Source organism: Martes martes (genome assembly GCF_963455335.1).
Source record: "Martes martes genome assembly, chromosome: 6".
Lineage (NCBI taxonomy): Eukaryota > Metazoa > Chordata > Mammalia > Carnivora > Mustelidae > Martes > Martes martes.
In genome coordinates this window covers 114682613-114698743 of record NC_137893.1, presented here as the reverse complement: position 1 = coordinate 114698743, position 16131 = coordinate 114682613, and the positions used below count along the sequence as shown (strand labels likewise).

The following is a 16131-nucleotide window of genomic DNA, read 5'->3' as shown; positions in this document are numbered from 1 at the left end:
TGGGACTTTCGGCAGGTCCTTGAAATTTTCATTTTGGGAATTTTAGAAAAACATATCCTATTCAGAAAAAAGTTCATAAAAAGAGTTTTAGAAGGAGATTCAAGAATCCTAACAAATGTTTTTAAATCATAAGATTAAGTTCTTTTTGTGAGGCAGCTTTTATGTAACTCTGAGAGTAGTCTTAATTTTCATGGCATTTTCTATGAAGTCAGGACATCTTTTCCAACACATGTGGAACTCAAATTCCACCTTTACACCTTGAGGATGGGATAGACAACTGTCTTAATAGGAATTTTGCTTCTTTGCAACAGCTTTCAAGTTTCTCTTGATTTATGATGGAATCAGTGTAGGAAACCTCATCTTTTCTAGGACAAGTAATAAGAAGCACAGTGGACATATCTTCTGTGTTCTATTCAACATTACAGGATCATTTGTTTTCATAGGAAACGATGAATACTTTAATAAGAGATTTTAGTGTCACTCAGAACCAAGGAACTGTTGACTTTTCAGTATCTTAGGGTTCAGACAACAACCTGGAGTAGTCTGTATTCTGACTAATCAAGTTAAAGCTTGTGATTAGCAGCAGGATCTGAGAGAGCTGACACTAAAATAGCTATCACTAACACACTGATTTGCTAACCTTAATACCTCTAAGACACCAGGCAGAAGAGGAGGGTAATTCAATTGGAGCAAAGATTTGCCCAGATAATCCTGAATGGTGGATGATATGCCAGTGAACTTTATTTGCCTACTTTTGAGTTTGAGAGAGAGAGAGGTCAGAGAGAAAACTATGTTCTTTGGAAATCTGTGACCTGGAGAGGTACTTATATGATACATTCTTCTGACTCTTTTGAGACTGGTACTTCAGTTTTTTTGAATTCTTACTTTATTATAAAAGACAATAGTAAGATTGCAGAGGTGTCAAGTTGGTCTATTCAATTAGAGGACAAAACAAAAAATACTGCAATTAAGTGATGATGGGCTGACTCACTTGGTGCTGTTATTGAGGAAGTCTTGTTGTACCCATCACGTCCAGCCTACAGATATGGTGGGTCACCAGTGATGTCCCATCAACAGGTTCTTCCTGAACTGGTGATCAGGCAGCCATTGCCACCATCACTGCCTCTCTGAAAAAATGAGGGAATGGGAAGGTTCTATGCTTTTTTGCTTTTTCACTCTCAGACTCTAATCTGTGAATCCAACTTTGTAGTGAGGCCCCCAGATCTCCCAGGTTGAGATCGTTTCAGGAAACCATTCCCCTTTTTCTCAGCCAGCCTTGTTCACCTACCCACCACTTAGTTTCCTACCATGAATACTGAAAGTAGGGTGCACAGCTGATAGAACATAATCAACTTTGGAAAGTTAGATAGACTTTGATATAGGCATTGTGGCTGAAAAGAAAAGGAAAGAAAAGAGAAAAGAAAAGAAAGGAAAAGAGAAAGGAAAAAGAAAAGGAAAGAAAGAAAGAAAGGAAGGAAGGAAAAGAAAAGAAAAGAATGGAAAAACTTGAAGTCTGTGGTGAAAGAGAAGAGAAGAAAGCTCAGGAGAGCAAGTGAGGAAGGAAGAAGACTTGTTACCAAGAAGGAGTTGGTAAGAATTGAATATGTGGGTTGTCTCCAGCATAGATGATTTTTAAAATGAGGCAGAGCTTTGGCGACCGTTAGAAAGAAACAAAAGAGGAGAAGTGAGTTGGGGGAAATCGGAGGGGGAAAAAACCATGAGAGACTGTGGACTCTGAGAAACAAACTGAGGGTTTTGGAGTCGGGGGAGGGTTGGGTGAGCCTGATGGTGGGTATTAAGGAAGGCAATTATTGTATGGAGCACTGGGTGTGGTGAATAAACAATTAATTTTGGAACACTGAAAAATAAATTAAAAAAAGAAAGAAACAAAAGAACTGCATGTATAGGTATCTAGTACATATGTATCTATGAAAACAACCATGGATCTTCTTAGCCAGCCTCATATAGGGGGAAGCAGCAAAAACTACTGCAGCTTTGAAAGTGGAGAATAAAATAAAATTATAGCACGAAGTCCTACAGATGGCTCAGGGGGCACACCTTCTGAGGACAACAGAATGAGATCCTTTTCACCCCCAACTTAGATATATGTTTCTTCTACAAGAAAGTGGTTGATCAGACCTCAGTGTTCATGAATGGATAATATATATATGGTTCAGCCTTAAAAATAAGAAAATCCTGTCATGTGCAACAACATGGATTAAACTCGAATTTGGAGGACATTATGGTAGTGAAATAAGCTAAGCACAGAAAGAGAAATACTACATGATCTCACTTATGTATGGGATCTAGAAAAAGTGGAACTCATGGAAACAAAAAGTAGAATGGTGGTGGCCGTGGGCAGGGGTGAGGGGAAATGGAGAAATGTTGGCTAAAGCTACAGTGTTGCAGTTGTTAGGTAGGATGCATGAGCTTTGGAGAGCTAAGGCACAGCATGGTGGCTATAGTGAATAACACTACATAGTATACTTGAAATTTGCTAATAGAGTAGATCTTTAAATGTTCTTGTACTCAAGAAATGATAACTGTGTGAGGTGGCTATATGTCAATCATCTTGGTTGTGGTAATCATTTCACAGCGTATGTATGCACCAGAACATCATGCTGTGTACATCATAAACACATACAACTTTTGTTTGTCAATTATACTTCAATAAAGCTGGGGGGGTGCAGAAAATGGTTGATCGGGAAGTTCTTTAGCTGACTGAGGAGGATTATTTGGAAATATAATACTCAACTAAACAAACAAAAGAGTGTCCTATAGACGCTGGAGAAATTTAGATGGGAGAAATGTCATTTGAACTGCTAAGCAATACCACCAGAGCCTTTTTCTTCTTCGGTGGCTCTCAGAAGCAATGGTGATGTTATATCAGATGAACCTGGAGTCTGTTTTTTGTTAAGCAGGCCTGGATCTCCCTGAAAACAGTCTGAAATCTTTATCTGTTTTAGTTTCTGGGGAAAAAACAAAAATTGAGAGGGGGTGGTGGTGGTGGAATATCTCTAACACAGTTTTATAGAAATAATTGAAACGTCCTCTGGTGTAAAATCAATGGAAGCATGGATACTGAATGCAGGCAGTTATCCAAATGCTCTTGATTTTTGCTAGAATCCAAAAATGTGGATGAAATTATCACTCTTATTCCCTGCAGAAAATGAGACAAAAATCTCCTTTGACAGAGGAATGCAAGAACTATAAAAAAGACCTGACTCCGAAGTCCTCTGCTGAATTTCAGAGTTCTCGCTGTTGGAATGAATGCTAACTGGGTAGCAGAGTGACTCATTCTGGGCAGAGGTCATCTGGCACTTGGATGGAGGCAGGTCCTGAGAGCCTGCAGGGTGGGTGGGGTGCTGCAGGGGCACGTCTCTCCTCCCAGGCAACCTGACACCCATGGGGATATGGCCTTCTGTGCCAGATGAGGAGAGACAAACCACTAAAAGGATTAGCTGAGGATCTGAGGATTTTCTTTCCAGTGGAAGACAGTTAAGACAACTTCACACATTTCCAAGGTCTAAGAGAGAAATGCCCTAGGGGTGGAGTCATCACTGGCCCTGCCCTTGGCTGTCTGGCCATTGTTTAGGAAGGAGGGAGTTTTTACTCAAGTGGTTGACCTTTCCTTCGTCTTTTATGATACCATGAGTTTTGGGCAGCAACATTTCCTTTCCTCCCACTTTGATTCTTTCTGGGCTAGTTTGTGGACATTGATGTTTCAGTAGAAAGGGTTAGCCTTGCTCTAGGCTTTGTCACACTCGTACACAAGCGAAAGCTAACATCTTTATAAAAGGAGTCTACCTTCTTCAAAGAAGACTCTTTTTTTTTTAATTAACTATTTTTTTTCTTTTTTTTAAAGATTTTATTTATTTATTTGACAGACAGAGTTCACAAGTAGGCAGGCAGGCAGGCAGAGAGAGGAATGGAAGCAGGCTCCCTGCATAGCAGAGAGCCCGATGTGGGACTCGATCCCAGGACCCTGAGATCATGACCTGAGCCGAAGGCAGAGGCTTAACCCCCTGAGCCACCCAGATGCCCCTCAAAGAAGACTCTTAAAATGACTTTATTTATACTGTGTATTTGAATAAGTGTGGAAATTACTCAGTTAAAGGCATAGCATAAATTGGAAAGCATTTTTGGGGGGAGTATACTTGTTTTCATATTGGAAGTTTACTTGCTGTTGGGTACTTCATTCTTAGTCATCTTTTTAGTGTCTTTCCTTTTCACTCGGTCATTATTTCACTAATCCATCATTAATTTTATGTTTACAATAGGGCTTTACTGGAAAAGATGGTGCAATGGGACCCAGGGGCCCCCCCGGGCCACCGGTAAGAACTGAATGGATTATATTTTTGTCTCCCCACCTCACAGCCCCTACTCCAGTTGGTAGGGAAAAACCCAGTAACCTGGCCTTTGAGGCACATTCCATCAGTGCTGTGGGTACACTGTCAAGGCAGCTGTTGGTTTTGTTTTCCTAAATCAAAGTGGGCTACTGAAAAATGATGTGTTAAAATACAGAGTCTTTCTTTTTAATCAAGTTGTATTTGGAAAAATAGAAAAATACCCCTAACTAACTTGGCCACTGGCTGGTTGGTACTCCCATTCCTTCCAACCCCATGTTGAGTGGTAGGGTTTTAAGACCTTACTGATTACTCTCTGTTCTAAAATTTTGAGAATCTATGGTCTGTCATATTTTGGTTTTATTGATATTTATTGCTGAGCACTATTGGTCATTCTGAGGAAATAAGTTTCATCCAAGTAGGTCTTCTAATTAAGATCTTTGGGGAAAATACCAAAGCCAGTGATTTGGAAAGTTATCATCTATATACTTGAGTGTGGCTGAGATCATAATGAACTTCTGTGAAGTGCTGAATGTTCTTCGTGTCTGATGGGAGGAGATGATGATTTGAGTGTTATGTGTTAAAATAATGTTATTATTCATGTTTAATATATATGTTCTCAGGTAGAGGAGAGTGTAAATGTATAGTAAACTTGCATTTTAAATATTTACTATGGAGCTTACTTAATATTTGCATAATTGACAAAGGATTAACTGTCCTACAAAGTTTGATGATTCCCTTTTAAGGAAATTTGGGGCTTTAGAACATAAAGTATTAGTTAGGAGATATTATAAATATTCTATGAAAAATATGGCTAAGACTTTCAAAGCTGTGTTAAAAGCAACAGGGAGAAATTCTTACAGTTTGGATGGGATGAGGGGTGCTGACGTGATAGAAGAAAATGGAAGTGTAGAGAAGGCACCAAAAAAAAAAAAGTGAATGTCTGGACGGAGAGCAGGAGTCCCAGGAACAAGGGTTCCTGGGATTTAGCACAAACCCAGCTACTTTCTTGATTTCTTCCCCAACCATAGTTTTCACTCCTATCTTTTGATGAGTTTTCTGGTTTTGCAACAGAGATAAACTGAAAAACAGGGATTGCTTTCTGCAAATTCATTTAGTAACCAATCTACTAGAACCACAATCTGTGAACTGTGAAACTATGTGTATTTACAGATTTTCTCCAAATGGTCCTAAAGTATGTTTGAGAACTATCCACTCCATAAGACTGAGAATTATCAAGATTTTCTTTTTCCTTCATGATATCTTGAAATTTGGTTTTACTCTTCCCTGTTGCATGCTGTTTCTGCGAAAGGCTTTTAAAGCTGGCCATTTTGGCTAGTTTACTTGAGATGGGATTTTTCTTTCATCGTCTCCTTCATTTTCTTGGCCTGGCCCATGTGTTGCAGGGAAGCCCAGGCTCCCCAGGCGTCACAGGACCGAGCGGGAAACCAGGAAAACCCGGAGACCACGGCAGACCTGTAAGTGGACAGATTGCATGTTGTGAGTCCTTTTCCCTGTGGCCCTAAATAACGAGGATGCTGCAAGGCTTTGACCTATTTATGGTATCCCTGCTGTAATGGGTTTGAAGTATTTGTTGAAACTCTGCTAAACCCCTGGATTTCACTTGGTACCAGTTCTAAAGTTTTCTCTCTGAGTTATAATATTCGGGGATGAAAATTGTGGTCATAGGGTTTCTTTAAAAGGAGAATGGGATTTTGAGCCAAGGCACATATTTCTGCACTGTATAAACACTCGAAGCTGGGTCAGCAGAATGGTGCTTTTATTTAGGAGTGGTGTGCTGCTTAAGATAGAAAATACGTGGTGGTGGTTCTCGGTGCCTCAGTCCCATCTGGAGTTTGCAGATGTTAACCCTTCCTGAAATTCATCCAGCCACGCCTTCCCTCATTTCCCTTTCACCGAGGATGCTAGAACAGTAGTCCCAGGTTTAAAAGGATTTCTCTAATCCACTACTTTACTTTTTTTTTTTTTTTTTTTGCTGTTGCAAAATCTTTATTTGGCTAGAGGTTGGGATGGAAACCCCATACAGCTTCTCCCCCACAAAATTACGTCCTGTAGAGAATGGACTAGCCTGACAACATTGAGTTTCCCTCTTCAAAACAGCCCTTGAATCTCCATCTCTGAAGCCCGTCTGGCCGCGTCCCCACGGCACCTCGTTTCTATGGAAAACCCATCGATGACGCTTGCCCTTGACAGTAAACTTACACTCAAGAGCCTATGAGGCCAGCGGAAAGACAAATTCCGCATTTTAGAGACTTTTGTGATTTAAAAAGTAAACGTTACCATCTACTTTATGGTACCAAAAAAGCAGGTGGTCTGGCTCCTGACTTGGGAGGAAGACCCCTGGAAGCTTCCCTTGTTTCCGAACCATGTGATCTTCCTGGAAAGCACGCTTCACTGGCCATTAGGACAGTGCGTGCATGGCTTATAGACAGGACTACTTTACTTTTTTATGGGGCCCTTTCTTTCAGCCAGATGGTTTGGTTAAAATAATAGTTAAGATGGCATCATGTGGATCTGGTGTTTTCAAGTTAGTCCCTCCAAAACTGAATGTGAAGTGCCTAAAATTACAAATCCAGAAGTATTTGCAATCACTGTTGAGCATCATCTTCTTCTTTATAGCCTTTTTCTTCTTTATAAGTATGAAGTGTGAAAATATTTTTAGCAGTCTGTCTGAATTGAATTCTAAGAGCTAAAAGTTCATGTTGAAGATAATGAAGTCCACCTATTAGCAATGACACAAATCCATCAGGGCTGTTCTCTGGACAGAACTCTTTTTTTTTTTTTTTTCTTAAGTACTGTCCAAGTCATACAAATCCCAAGCTTAAAAACTGTTTAATGTCAAAGACACTTAGGGTAGAATCTTTATGTGACAGGACCTGCCTTCCCTGTTTACATAAAATTAAGCAAACAGCATAAAGATGAAAGGACTCCTGGTACACTTTATAATCTGTGAGTACCCCAGCAGATGCATTTATTACTCTCTTTTCCTCAATGAATCATAGAAAAAACTTCACAAGAGCAGTTTAAAGCACATGGAACTTTTCTACCCATTCACAATTCTGTTTCTTTAGAGTTTGACTGAAATGGAGTCTCACGTAAGAATCTACCTGATGTTATTGATGGCTGGAGCTAGAAATCTGAAAGAAACTTCTGCTCCCTATACTTGAAATGTGATCTCTAGATACTGGCAATAAAGATGATTTCTACAAATCATATATACTAGAACAATCTCAGAGTGGCAGTAAATTACACACACACACACACACACACACACACACACACACACACATACACACACACACCAGGAACAATCTCAAAGTAGCAGTAAATGTAGGAGAAAAAAATTCCTTGCAATTTACAGAAGGCTCCAAACTGAGTCATAACAGTGTTTCCGTAAGAGTCTAATATTTTTGGCAAAGGGAGCACTAAACTCCATTTCTTATTATAATCTGGTAACATTTATTTGGACCTTATCCACCTTCTTTTCTCCCTTTATTTTCCTCATCCTTCCAAGGGGGAAAATTACTCCTTCTTTTCTACTCTTTTCTGACGTTCCCTTAATTTCTAAAACTAAAACTAGCAGATGGGTGTATAAAGGTCTTAGCAAAGAGCTTGGTTCAATCACTGTTAGCTCATGTCATTAGCTATGGTCACCAGTTGGTATGTTTTTGCTAACCTGTAACACACGATGCTGTGTAGAGGATGTTTTAAGGAACTGCTTGTGGAAATTCTGCAGTCATTTATTCAACACCAGTTTAGTGCCTAAATGTGTTAGTCCGTGTTCCAGGGTCTGGAGACAAAACAAAGTCTGTGTAAACAAGACAAAGTCCTGGCCTTCATGGAGATTCTTCTAGTGGGGGATATAGACCAAAAATGTGTAACTAAACACTATAGTTTCTGGTGGTGTTGAATAATATGAAGAGAAAGGAAATGGAGTAAGGGGTCAGGGAGTAGCTGTGATAATGAGAAGGTGGCTATTTTAGCTATTGTAGTCAGGGAGCCTCTTTGAGGAGGTGACATTGTAGTGATGTGAGGGAGGAAACTGTTTGAGGATCTGTGGGAAGAAGATCCCAGGTATGAACAAAAGCCCCGAGTGAGGAACGAGTCTGGCAAGTGAAGGAACAGCAGAGACGCCTGCGTACCCTAAGTGAAGCGTATTGAAGGGGAGAGGGATGACAGGCGAGGTCAGAGAGTTGGGCAAGGTGATTATGTGGACAATCTAGTCGATGATACGGAATTCTTATTTCATGCTAAGTGTGATGGGGAGCCCTTAGCGGCAAAGAAGTGACATAATCTTATTTCCCTTTTAAAGATATCGCTCTGGCTTCTGTGTGGAAAACAGACTCTACAGGGGCAAAATGGGAAAACAGGAAGACCAGGAAGATAGTGGAGTTGTTCAGGCAAAATTCTTGGAGGTTGTAAGAAGTGGTTTGGTGTGGGATGTTATCGGAGTATTGGGTTTGTCAGTGGTTTGGATGTTCCTTCCATGAACACATTTGGCAGCCTAGAAACACATTATGGAAAGACAAAAACTTCTTGCCTTTAGAGAACTTTTTTTAAGATCCTCTTCTGGCCAGTGAGAGGCGTGACCAAGGAGGGACAAATATTCTGTCCTGCGTTTTGATTTCGGACCACCATTTGGATTGTGTTATTTAGTAAGAGAGGCGCATGGTTCCTTTTATACTCAATGGACACGCACACACAATAACTGGAGGAAATAAGAGATGTATATTTAGTTAGGAAATTGACCAAAAGCCCCCCAGTTCTTAATAGAACTGAACCCGGATTAATCTCACTGATGAGCTACAATAAGAAGCTGAGCTACCCAGCCATGGTGATGTAAAGGAAAGCATACTGGTACCAAAGGCAGTTTCTCATCCATATTTTAGTTCCAGGCTTATACTGTGAAGAGCATCATAAATGTATGCAGAGCACGTAACTTCTAAATGTGTGATCATAAAATTCACATTTCATGGGGCACCTGGGTGGCTCAGTGGGTTAAATCTCTGCCTTGGGCTCAGATAATGATCCCGGGGTCCTGGGATCGAGTCCTGCATCGGGCTCTCTGCTCAGGGGGGCCTGCTTCTGCCTGTCTCTCTGCCTACTTGTGATCTCTCTCTCTGTCAAATAAATAAGCACAATCTTTTAAAAAAATAAAAAGATTAAAAAATAAATAAAATTCACATCTCAGCACTAATTTGGAGGCTATGTGCTCTGAGAGAGACAGAGAGATAGGGAAAGACAGAAAGATTCCTTTTTATAGACAGACATGGATAAAAAGTTGCTGTGTCATTTTGCTAATCTGTTAGAAAGCAGACCTTGGTGTCTTTCATCATGTACCTTCATGAATCATTTTAGATCATGCTTGTCAACTTCTAATCTATGAAATTACTATATTTCAGGGTCCATCTGGGTTGAAAGGAGAGAAAGGCGATAGAGTATGTATTTCTTAAAATCCGATTTACATTTATTTTGTGTGTTAAACATTGAAGTCTGAAACTATAGAAATAATATGCTAATGATTCTCATTGATTTAATTAACAAGGGAGACATCGCTTCCCAGAACATGATGCGAGCAGTTGCAAGACAAGTCTGTGAACAATTGATAAGTGGTAACATTTCTTTTCATTTTTAATGTATGAATGGTTTTTAAATTTATTGCAGGAAAATGCAGAGTTGAGTCATAAAGTTTCTAAGATATATGTTTCTATTTCATTTTGATGATCTCGAATTTTTATACATTCTCAGTTTTAGATCTAGTTAGATAAAACTAGTGATACTTTAATGATTGTCATGAAGATAAAGTAAGAACCCAGAGTAAAATAATTGCCTGTTACCCTATACTTGATCTGATGCAAAATCATATTTTGAAAGGGCTTTTCAATTTCCTTATTAGGATTTTCAGTGATCTTCATCTGGGTATATGTAGAAGCAACAGACATTGGATTTTCAAAGTTAGAAACTTTAAGTTATTCTATGACTTTAAGGAAGGAGGCCCATCAAGATTAATTTGATCACAGAAAGTACATTTTGGTGGGGACCTTTTTATTGCCTCCTTATTTTTCAGACTCTTTCTTCTTATTCTACAAAGCCTACTGAGTAGTAAAGTTCAGTCCCCACAAACCAAGTATGGCCTTAAACTCAAGGTTCCCTGTTTCAGGAGTCTTAACAGTGTTTCTTCAGGTGTCATCCCAAGGAACACCTGCATTAGAATCACCTTGTTAAAAACGAGGGCTCCTGGGCCACCCTAAACATAGCAAATCACTGTCTTTGAACACGAGGCTCAGAAACTGTATTTTTCAAAGGATCCCACAGTCGATTCCAACGGATACCACAGCCTATCATTCTTAGACACACACAAATATGGTATACTTCCTTACTTTAAGAAAGGTTCTCTTTTGAGTGACACCATCTGGCAAACCCCAGGGCTTTATATCAGTGGTGTATTAAACTTTCACAACTCTTTTATGGTTTATGGTAATGCTGTGGCTTACTGCTCAGTATTTTGTGGAGACAATTGTTTATCAGGGATCATTTTGTCTTGGATGGCTGGAGTGTTATTTTTAGGCTTCTAATTAGAATGTGTCCTGGAGGGGGAGGAATGGAGATGGATTGCACTAGACCCTAAGAGAAAAGAGTTTCACCATCTCAATCCCTTCCTTACTAGGTTTCTTATTAACAAGTCTTCTTTCTGTTTGTAGGTCAGATGAGCAGATTCAATCAGATGTTGAATCAGATTCCAAATGATTATCACTCCAGTCGCAACCAGCCGGGCCCACCGGGTCCCCCAGGCCCCCCAGGCAATGCGGGAGCCAGAGGTGAACCGGGACCTGGGGGGCGACCAGGCTTTCCTGGCACACCAGGGATGCAGGGACCCCCGGGTGAACGAGGTGGGTGTCTCTGGCTGCTACGCAGGGATAAAGGAAAGAGTTTGCAAGTGTGGGATCAGGGTCAGGTTGAAAAGCATGTGGAAGACTGAACTTGGCAAACTGCTTTAACTATTCTTGTTTGGACAGCCCGAGAAGAGCTGTGTGTCCATGAACCTGTCTTTTCATTAAGGCAGCCCCAGGCCATCGAGATCTATATCAAAGAACACAGGAAGATTTTGTCAGGAGACCTCAGCAAAGATAATGCTGTGTTCTGATGGTTGTTACCATTGTTGATGGAAGAAACGGTATTCTGGCAAACTCACTCAGACCCTAAAATCTGATTAATTATTGTGCCTAGCAAGAGTTGGGCTCCAACTGAATGTACTTAAGCAGCCCTACAGTTTTAGATCCAAACTCTTCTGGTGCCTTTATTCAGGGCCTGGCACCAGTCTTACGTGTTTGTTTAGCTTTAATTTCATAGTAGATAAGTGTCATTGAAGGAAAAAGAAGAAAAATAGGGTTATTTGATTCCAGATGTTTCAGGACTCTGGTGTTCGCTTTTGTTAAAGCAGCAGTTAATATTCTGGAGAAGATTTAGATACTTTGGTAATTCAGACGGTTTGGATGCTGTGCGGTAGGGCTACTGAAGATAAGATACCTTTAAGATGTTTCTCAATGAGTTGTAACTCTTCATTCAAGATTCCTGTTCTTAATTACTCTTTCTTAAAAAAAATGTATTAGACATGTTTGTTTTTTTCAAATAATTTTCCCCTGACTTGTAGCCAGATTTGTTTCTTGGCCATGAATCTGGAATTACCCAAATGTCTAGAAAGAATTTGGCTTCAAGAGTGAACTTCTGTGAAAAATTGGGTCCTGCTTTCACTAAAAGAAGTGAATTACTTGAATTAAGCATTATCAGTTAAGATGAAAACTACATGTTTCCCGATAATTTTCTCCCTGTGCTTTCTCTTTTTGTCCTCGCTTAGGGTTGCCAGGAGAGAAGGGAGAAAGGGGTATTGGGTCTCCAGGACCTCGAGGGCTGCCTGGCCCCCCAGGTATGTGTGCCCAGACATCAAATAAGTAAACAGCAGAAACACTGGGAGAGCGTACAACCCCAGGAGGTTGATTCACAATCTCATTCTCTTCGCTTCAGTCAGGCCTGCCACCATGAATGTATTTTAACAGGAAGCTCAGCTTGGATAACCTCATTTTTATGTTCTCTTTGTTCAAAAAACTGTTTGAGTGGGTTCCATTAAGCCTTCACTGTAATTTTAACATACCCTGGTATGAGTTTTAGTGACACAGAGGATTGCTGTTTTCGTTTTTATGGAATTCCTATTTGTTTTGTTTGGCCCCATGGCTTTTCAGGATGGTGTTATTTCCTGTTTCTTCTGGTATTGTTCAAGAGGTTGCTAGCAGACAGAAAATACATTCTTACTAAAAAGCCTGACACATTGGAAGATTTCATTCACAGTTTCTTTATTGATGTTCTGGAAAGAAATAGAAGTCATCCAGTTGTTTTATGCATTTTGTTTCCTAGACTGAAAATGAATTTTTGTTTTTCTTCATTGTAAGGCCCACGAGACCCTTGAAAGGTCCATAAGGTCAGCCCTAGTAGTTACATCTTTACGTTTATGTTAACTGTAAATAAGTACAAGATCCAGAAATAACATCCCTTTGCATAGTCTGGAGGTGTGGAGCAGGCACTCCCATGTCTTCCTGGCAGTCTGATGTGGCTAATATAGCCATTTTTTTCAGAGAGTTTTATCTCTGTAGGAGTGGGAGCCATCCGGGGAACTCATTGATAGCTTTAGTTTGGCTTAATTCAGTTTTCTTTGGATAAAATCGTTAAAGCAGTTACCTCTCTGTCATTAACTCTGGATGGATCATTGGTAAGAAAGTTCCACACTTTGGTTCATACCGGTGATCTCTCAAGGAAATATTTTCTTACCATACCCTAGTGTGTCATATAGTTTTGAGAATTGTTGATTGCCTCAGGAAGTGTATTTAACAAAAGGGGAAATCTTTGTCTTAATCCCGTACTAGGTCCACAGGGAGAATCCAGAACAGGTCCACCGGGGTCCACAGGATCAAGAGGTCCCCCTGGCCCCCCGGGTCGTCCTGGAAACTCAGGTATCCGAGGCCCCCCAGGTCCTCCTGGATACTGTGACTCGTCGCAGTGTGCCAGCATTCCATACAATGGACAAGGATATCCAGGTATGTTGTTGCCAGTGTAGGAACCCAAATTCACTCGAATTAAGAACCTTTATGGAAATCAAGTTCCCTAGGATTGAAGGAAGGTTGATTTGGGGATTTCTTGAAGATATCAACTCTTTCAGTTATGTGTTTTGATTATGTAGTAACATTGTTCTCTCTCAAAGCATAAAACATTACTTCATTGTTAGGAGTTGAATAATTATTTGCATTTGCTCTTCCTTCCTATATTTCTACATTTGCCAAATCACATCGTAAACCTCTCCTTAATTTCTTGTGGGAGTTCAGAGAATGCTGTCAAATGACTTTTTTTTTTTTTTTTTTAAACCTAAAGATTGGGAACAGGGATTTGTTGAATACAATTTTAGAATATCAAGAGTACATACTAAAAAATTATTTTGGGAATCTAATGTTTAGGCAAACCACTTGATAACATGGTGCAGACAACTGAAAATAATTCACTGTCTCATGCTGTCCATAGTATTAACATGCATGAAATCTGGGACTTGAGTTTTTCAAAGAGTTGGTAGTGCAGATCTAGTGTTTGACCATTACAGAGGCCAGGTTGCTTGGGCCTGCTTTTGGGGTTGTGAGGACAGGAGAGATTATGTTGATCTGGGAATAAAAAACTCATGTTTTGATCAGTGGAGACCTTTTCATCAGCGCACCCTCAAGCATCTTGCAAGTTTTAAAAATGATACCGCTGTTTGATATGGTTGGCTACTAGCAAATAGTGCATGAGTAGTTGAATATCTAAATATCTATATATCTATATATTTCTGTGCATACTTACATATGACCAAAAGTAATAATGAATTTTAATGCAAATTTCCCCTGCAACTCATTCACAAAATTACAGTTTAAGTCTTTATTAGATAAATTTTAATTCCCTCTACCTTATGGTATGTATGAATAACTGGAAATATATGGATATATATATATATATATATTTTAACCATTACATACTTAGATGGATGTGTATATATATTTTTTGCATAGTAATTCAACTTTTAAAAACTATCATCTTTGACCTGTTTCAGGTTCCGGCTAACAAATTTTCTAAGTCGCCAGTGCTGCTTACAGTTTGAATACATGAAAATCCTGTTTCTGAGATGTTTGCGCACGTGCTTATTAGGAAATGAGTCTGTATGGAAATCTCACCACAGATATGGTTAAAGAGCCGGGTGGACATCATAAAGGAGGGTGGAGACTCTTTATACTAACTTAAAAGAGACAAAAGCAGTGATGTTAGTTCAGTAATAATGTAGAAAAAATTATTAAAAAAAGAAAAAAAGTTCAAAACCACAACCAAGAGAAGCCTCATTGTGAAAGAGGCTCATAATAAAACTACTAACCAGCGGAGGTTATGCTATTTTGAGAAAAACAATTAACCTGGTTCAAGAGAAATGTTTTATGTAAATAATAAACTAATTGTGGCTTGTAAATGATTTGTATGTGATCCTGTCCACTAAAATCACTTAACAATTCTACAATAAGCTTCTGCATCAAAGCCTGCTGCTTGCTCTGTGCCGAAATAACACCGAATGGAATCTCCTCATCTCTTGCCTGTTAGCCATGTGTCTGATTCAGGGCATGTGTCTTATTACTCTTATTTTTTGTACATGTACTCTCATTTGGTTTTGTAACTTGCAATTTTCAAACCAAAGTTTTACAGTCACTTTTTCTCTTCCTGTTTCGCTGTAGTCACTGGTGTTCCTTTAACCCCCGCCCCCGACTGTAGCTCAGTCCGTGGGAGAGATGGCCCCAGAAAACGTCATGTACTGTATATTACCTGGTCATAGTTGATTTCGCCTCCACAGTTCGGTTTCTAGGAGCCAATAAAACTTCCCCTTGCCTCCTCATCTTTCCAAATTGTTCTTTGAATTGAGGAGTTTGGACTCATGAACGGTTGCTTGGGGATTTGTGAAAATCCTACCTAGGTTTCTGCGTTTACGGTTCTTTGGCGCAGCCTCGGGCCCTTCCCAGGTACTTGTGCGATGATTGTATTCACTGCTGGATCCTTGAAGGTTCAAAAAAAAAGTGCCATTTCATTATTTGATCATCACCAAATTCTCTCTGCAAATGGATGTAATCAGAACATTGTAACTTATCTATTTATAGTGATGAGATTAAGACTGGAGTGCCATCACCTCGGGTGATGATTTAGCTTTTGCTGTGTGTGTGCCTTCCAAATCATGCCATAACTGTAATGTTGAATCGGACAGAGCCCTACGTGCCCGAGGGCGGGGCTTACCTGCCCGAGCGCGAGCCCTTCATCGTGCCGGTGGAGCCCGAGCGGACGGCAGACGAGTACGAGGACTACGGCGCCGAGGAGCCTGGCGACGAGCAGCCTCCCCACGGGCGCTGGCGGCGCGCCCTGCCCCGCGGCCCCGGGCAGTGAACCTGAGACCGCGCACCGGGCGGCCACTGTGGGGGGAGGTGTTGGGATTTTCATTTACAGGTCAGACAGAGCAGTGTACGTCTTATCTGCGATGTTTCTTCCGGCGTTGCTTCATCAAGAGTACGCTTTCTGACTGTAGAGAACCTTGTTTCTGCAGGAAACCTAGCTCGCTGCACGCAGTCTTGTAGACATTTTTGCCTTTGCCCTTGAAATGCTTGCAAAATACTTTGCTCGCGAAAGCTGCAAGGAGAGAAAGTGCCTTGTGCCTTCAGTTAGCACA

General features: G+C 40.3%; 1 protein-coding gene across 1 annotated transcript in view; it reads left to right on the top strand.

Annotated features, from left to right (window-relative positions):
* The window catches only part of COL12A1 (collagen type XII alpha 1 chain), a gene marked incomplete at both ends in the record, with an annotated part of 114989 nt that extends 99138 nt beyond the window's left edge, over nucleotides 1–15851 (top strand). Inside the window, 8 exons of the mRNA XM_080806229.1 lie at nucleotides 4281–4334; nucleotides 5753–5824; nucleotides 9770–9805; nucleotides 9913–9979; nucleotides 11069–11257; nucleotides 12223–12291; nucleotides 13283–13453; nucleotides 15676–15851. Coding sequence (XP_080662355.1) covers nucleotides 4281–4334; nucleotides 5753–5824; nucleotides 9770–9805; nucleotides 9913–9979; nucleotides 11069–11257; nucleotides 12223–12291; nucleotides 13283–13453; nucleotides 15676–15851 — 834 coding nt within the window. The remainder of the gene's footprint in view (nucleotides 1–4280; nucleotides 4335–5752; nucleotides 5825–9769; nucleotides 9806–9912; nucleotides 9980–11068; nucleotides 11258–12222; nucleotides 12292–13282; nucleotides 13454–15675) is intronic.
* Between the last annotated feature and the right edge of the window lie 280 nt (nucleotides 15852–16131).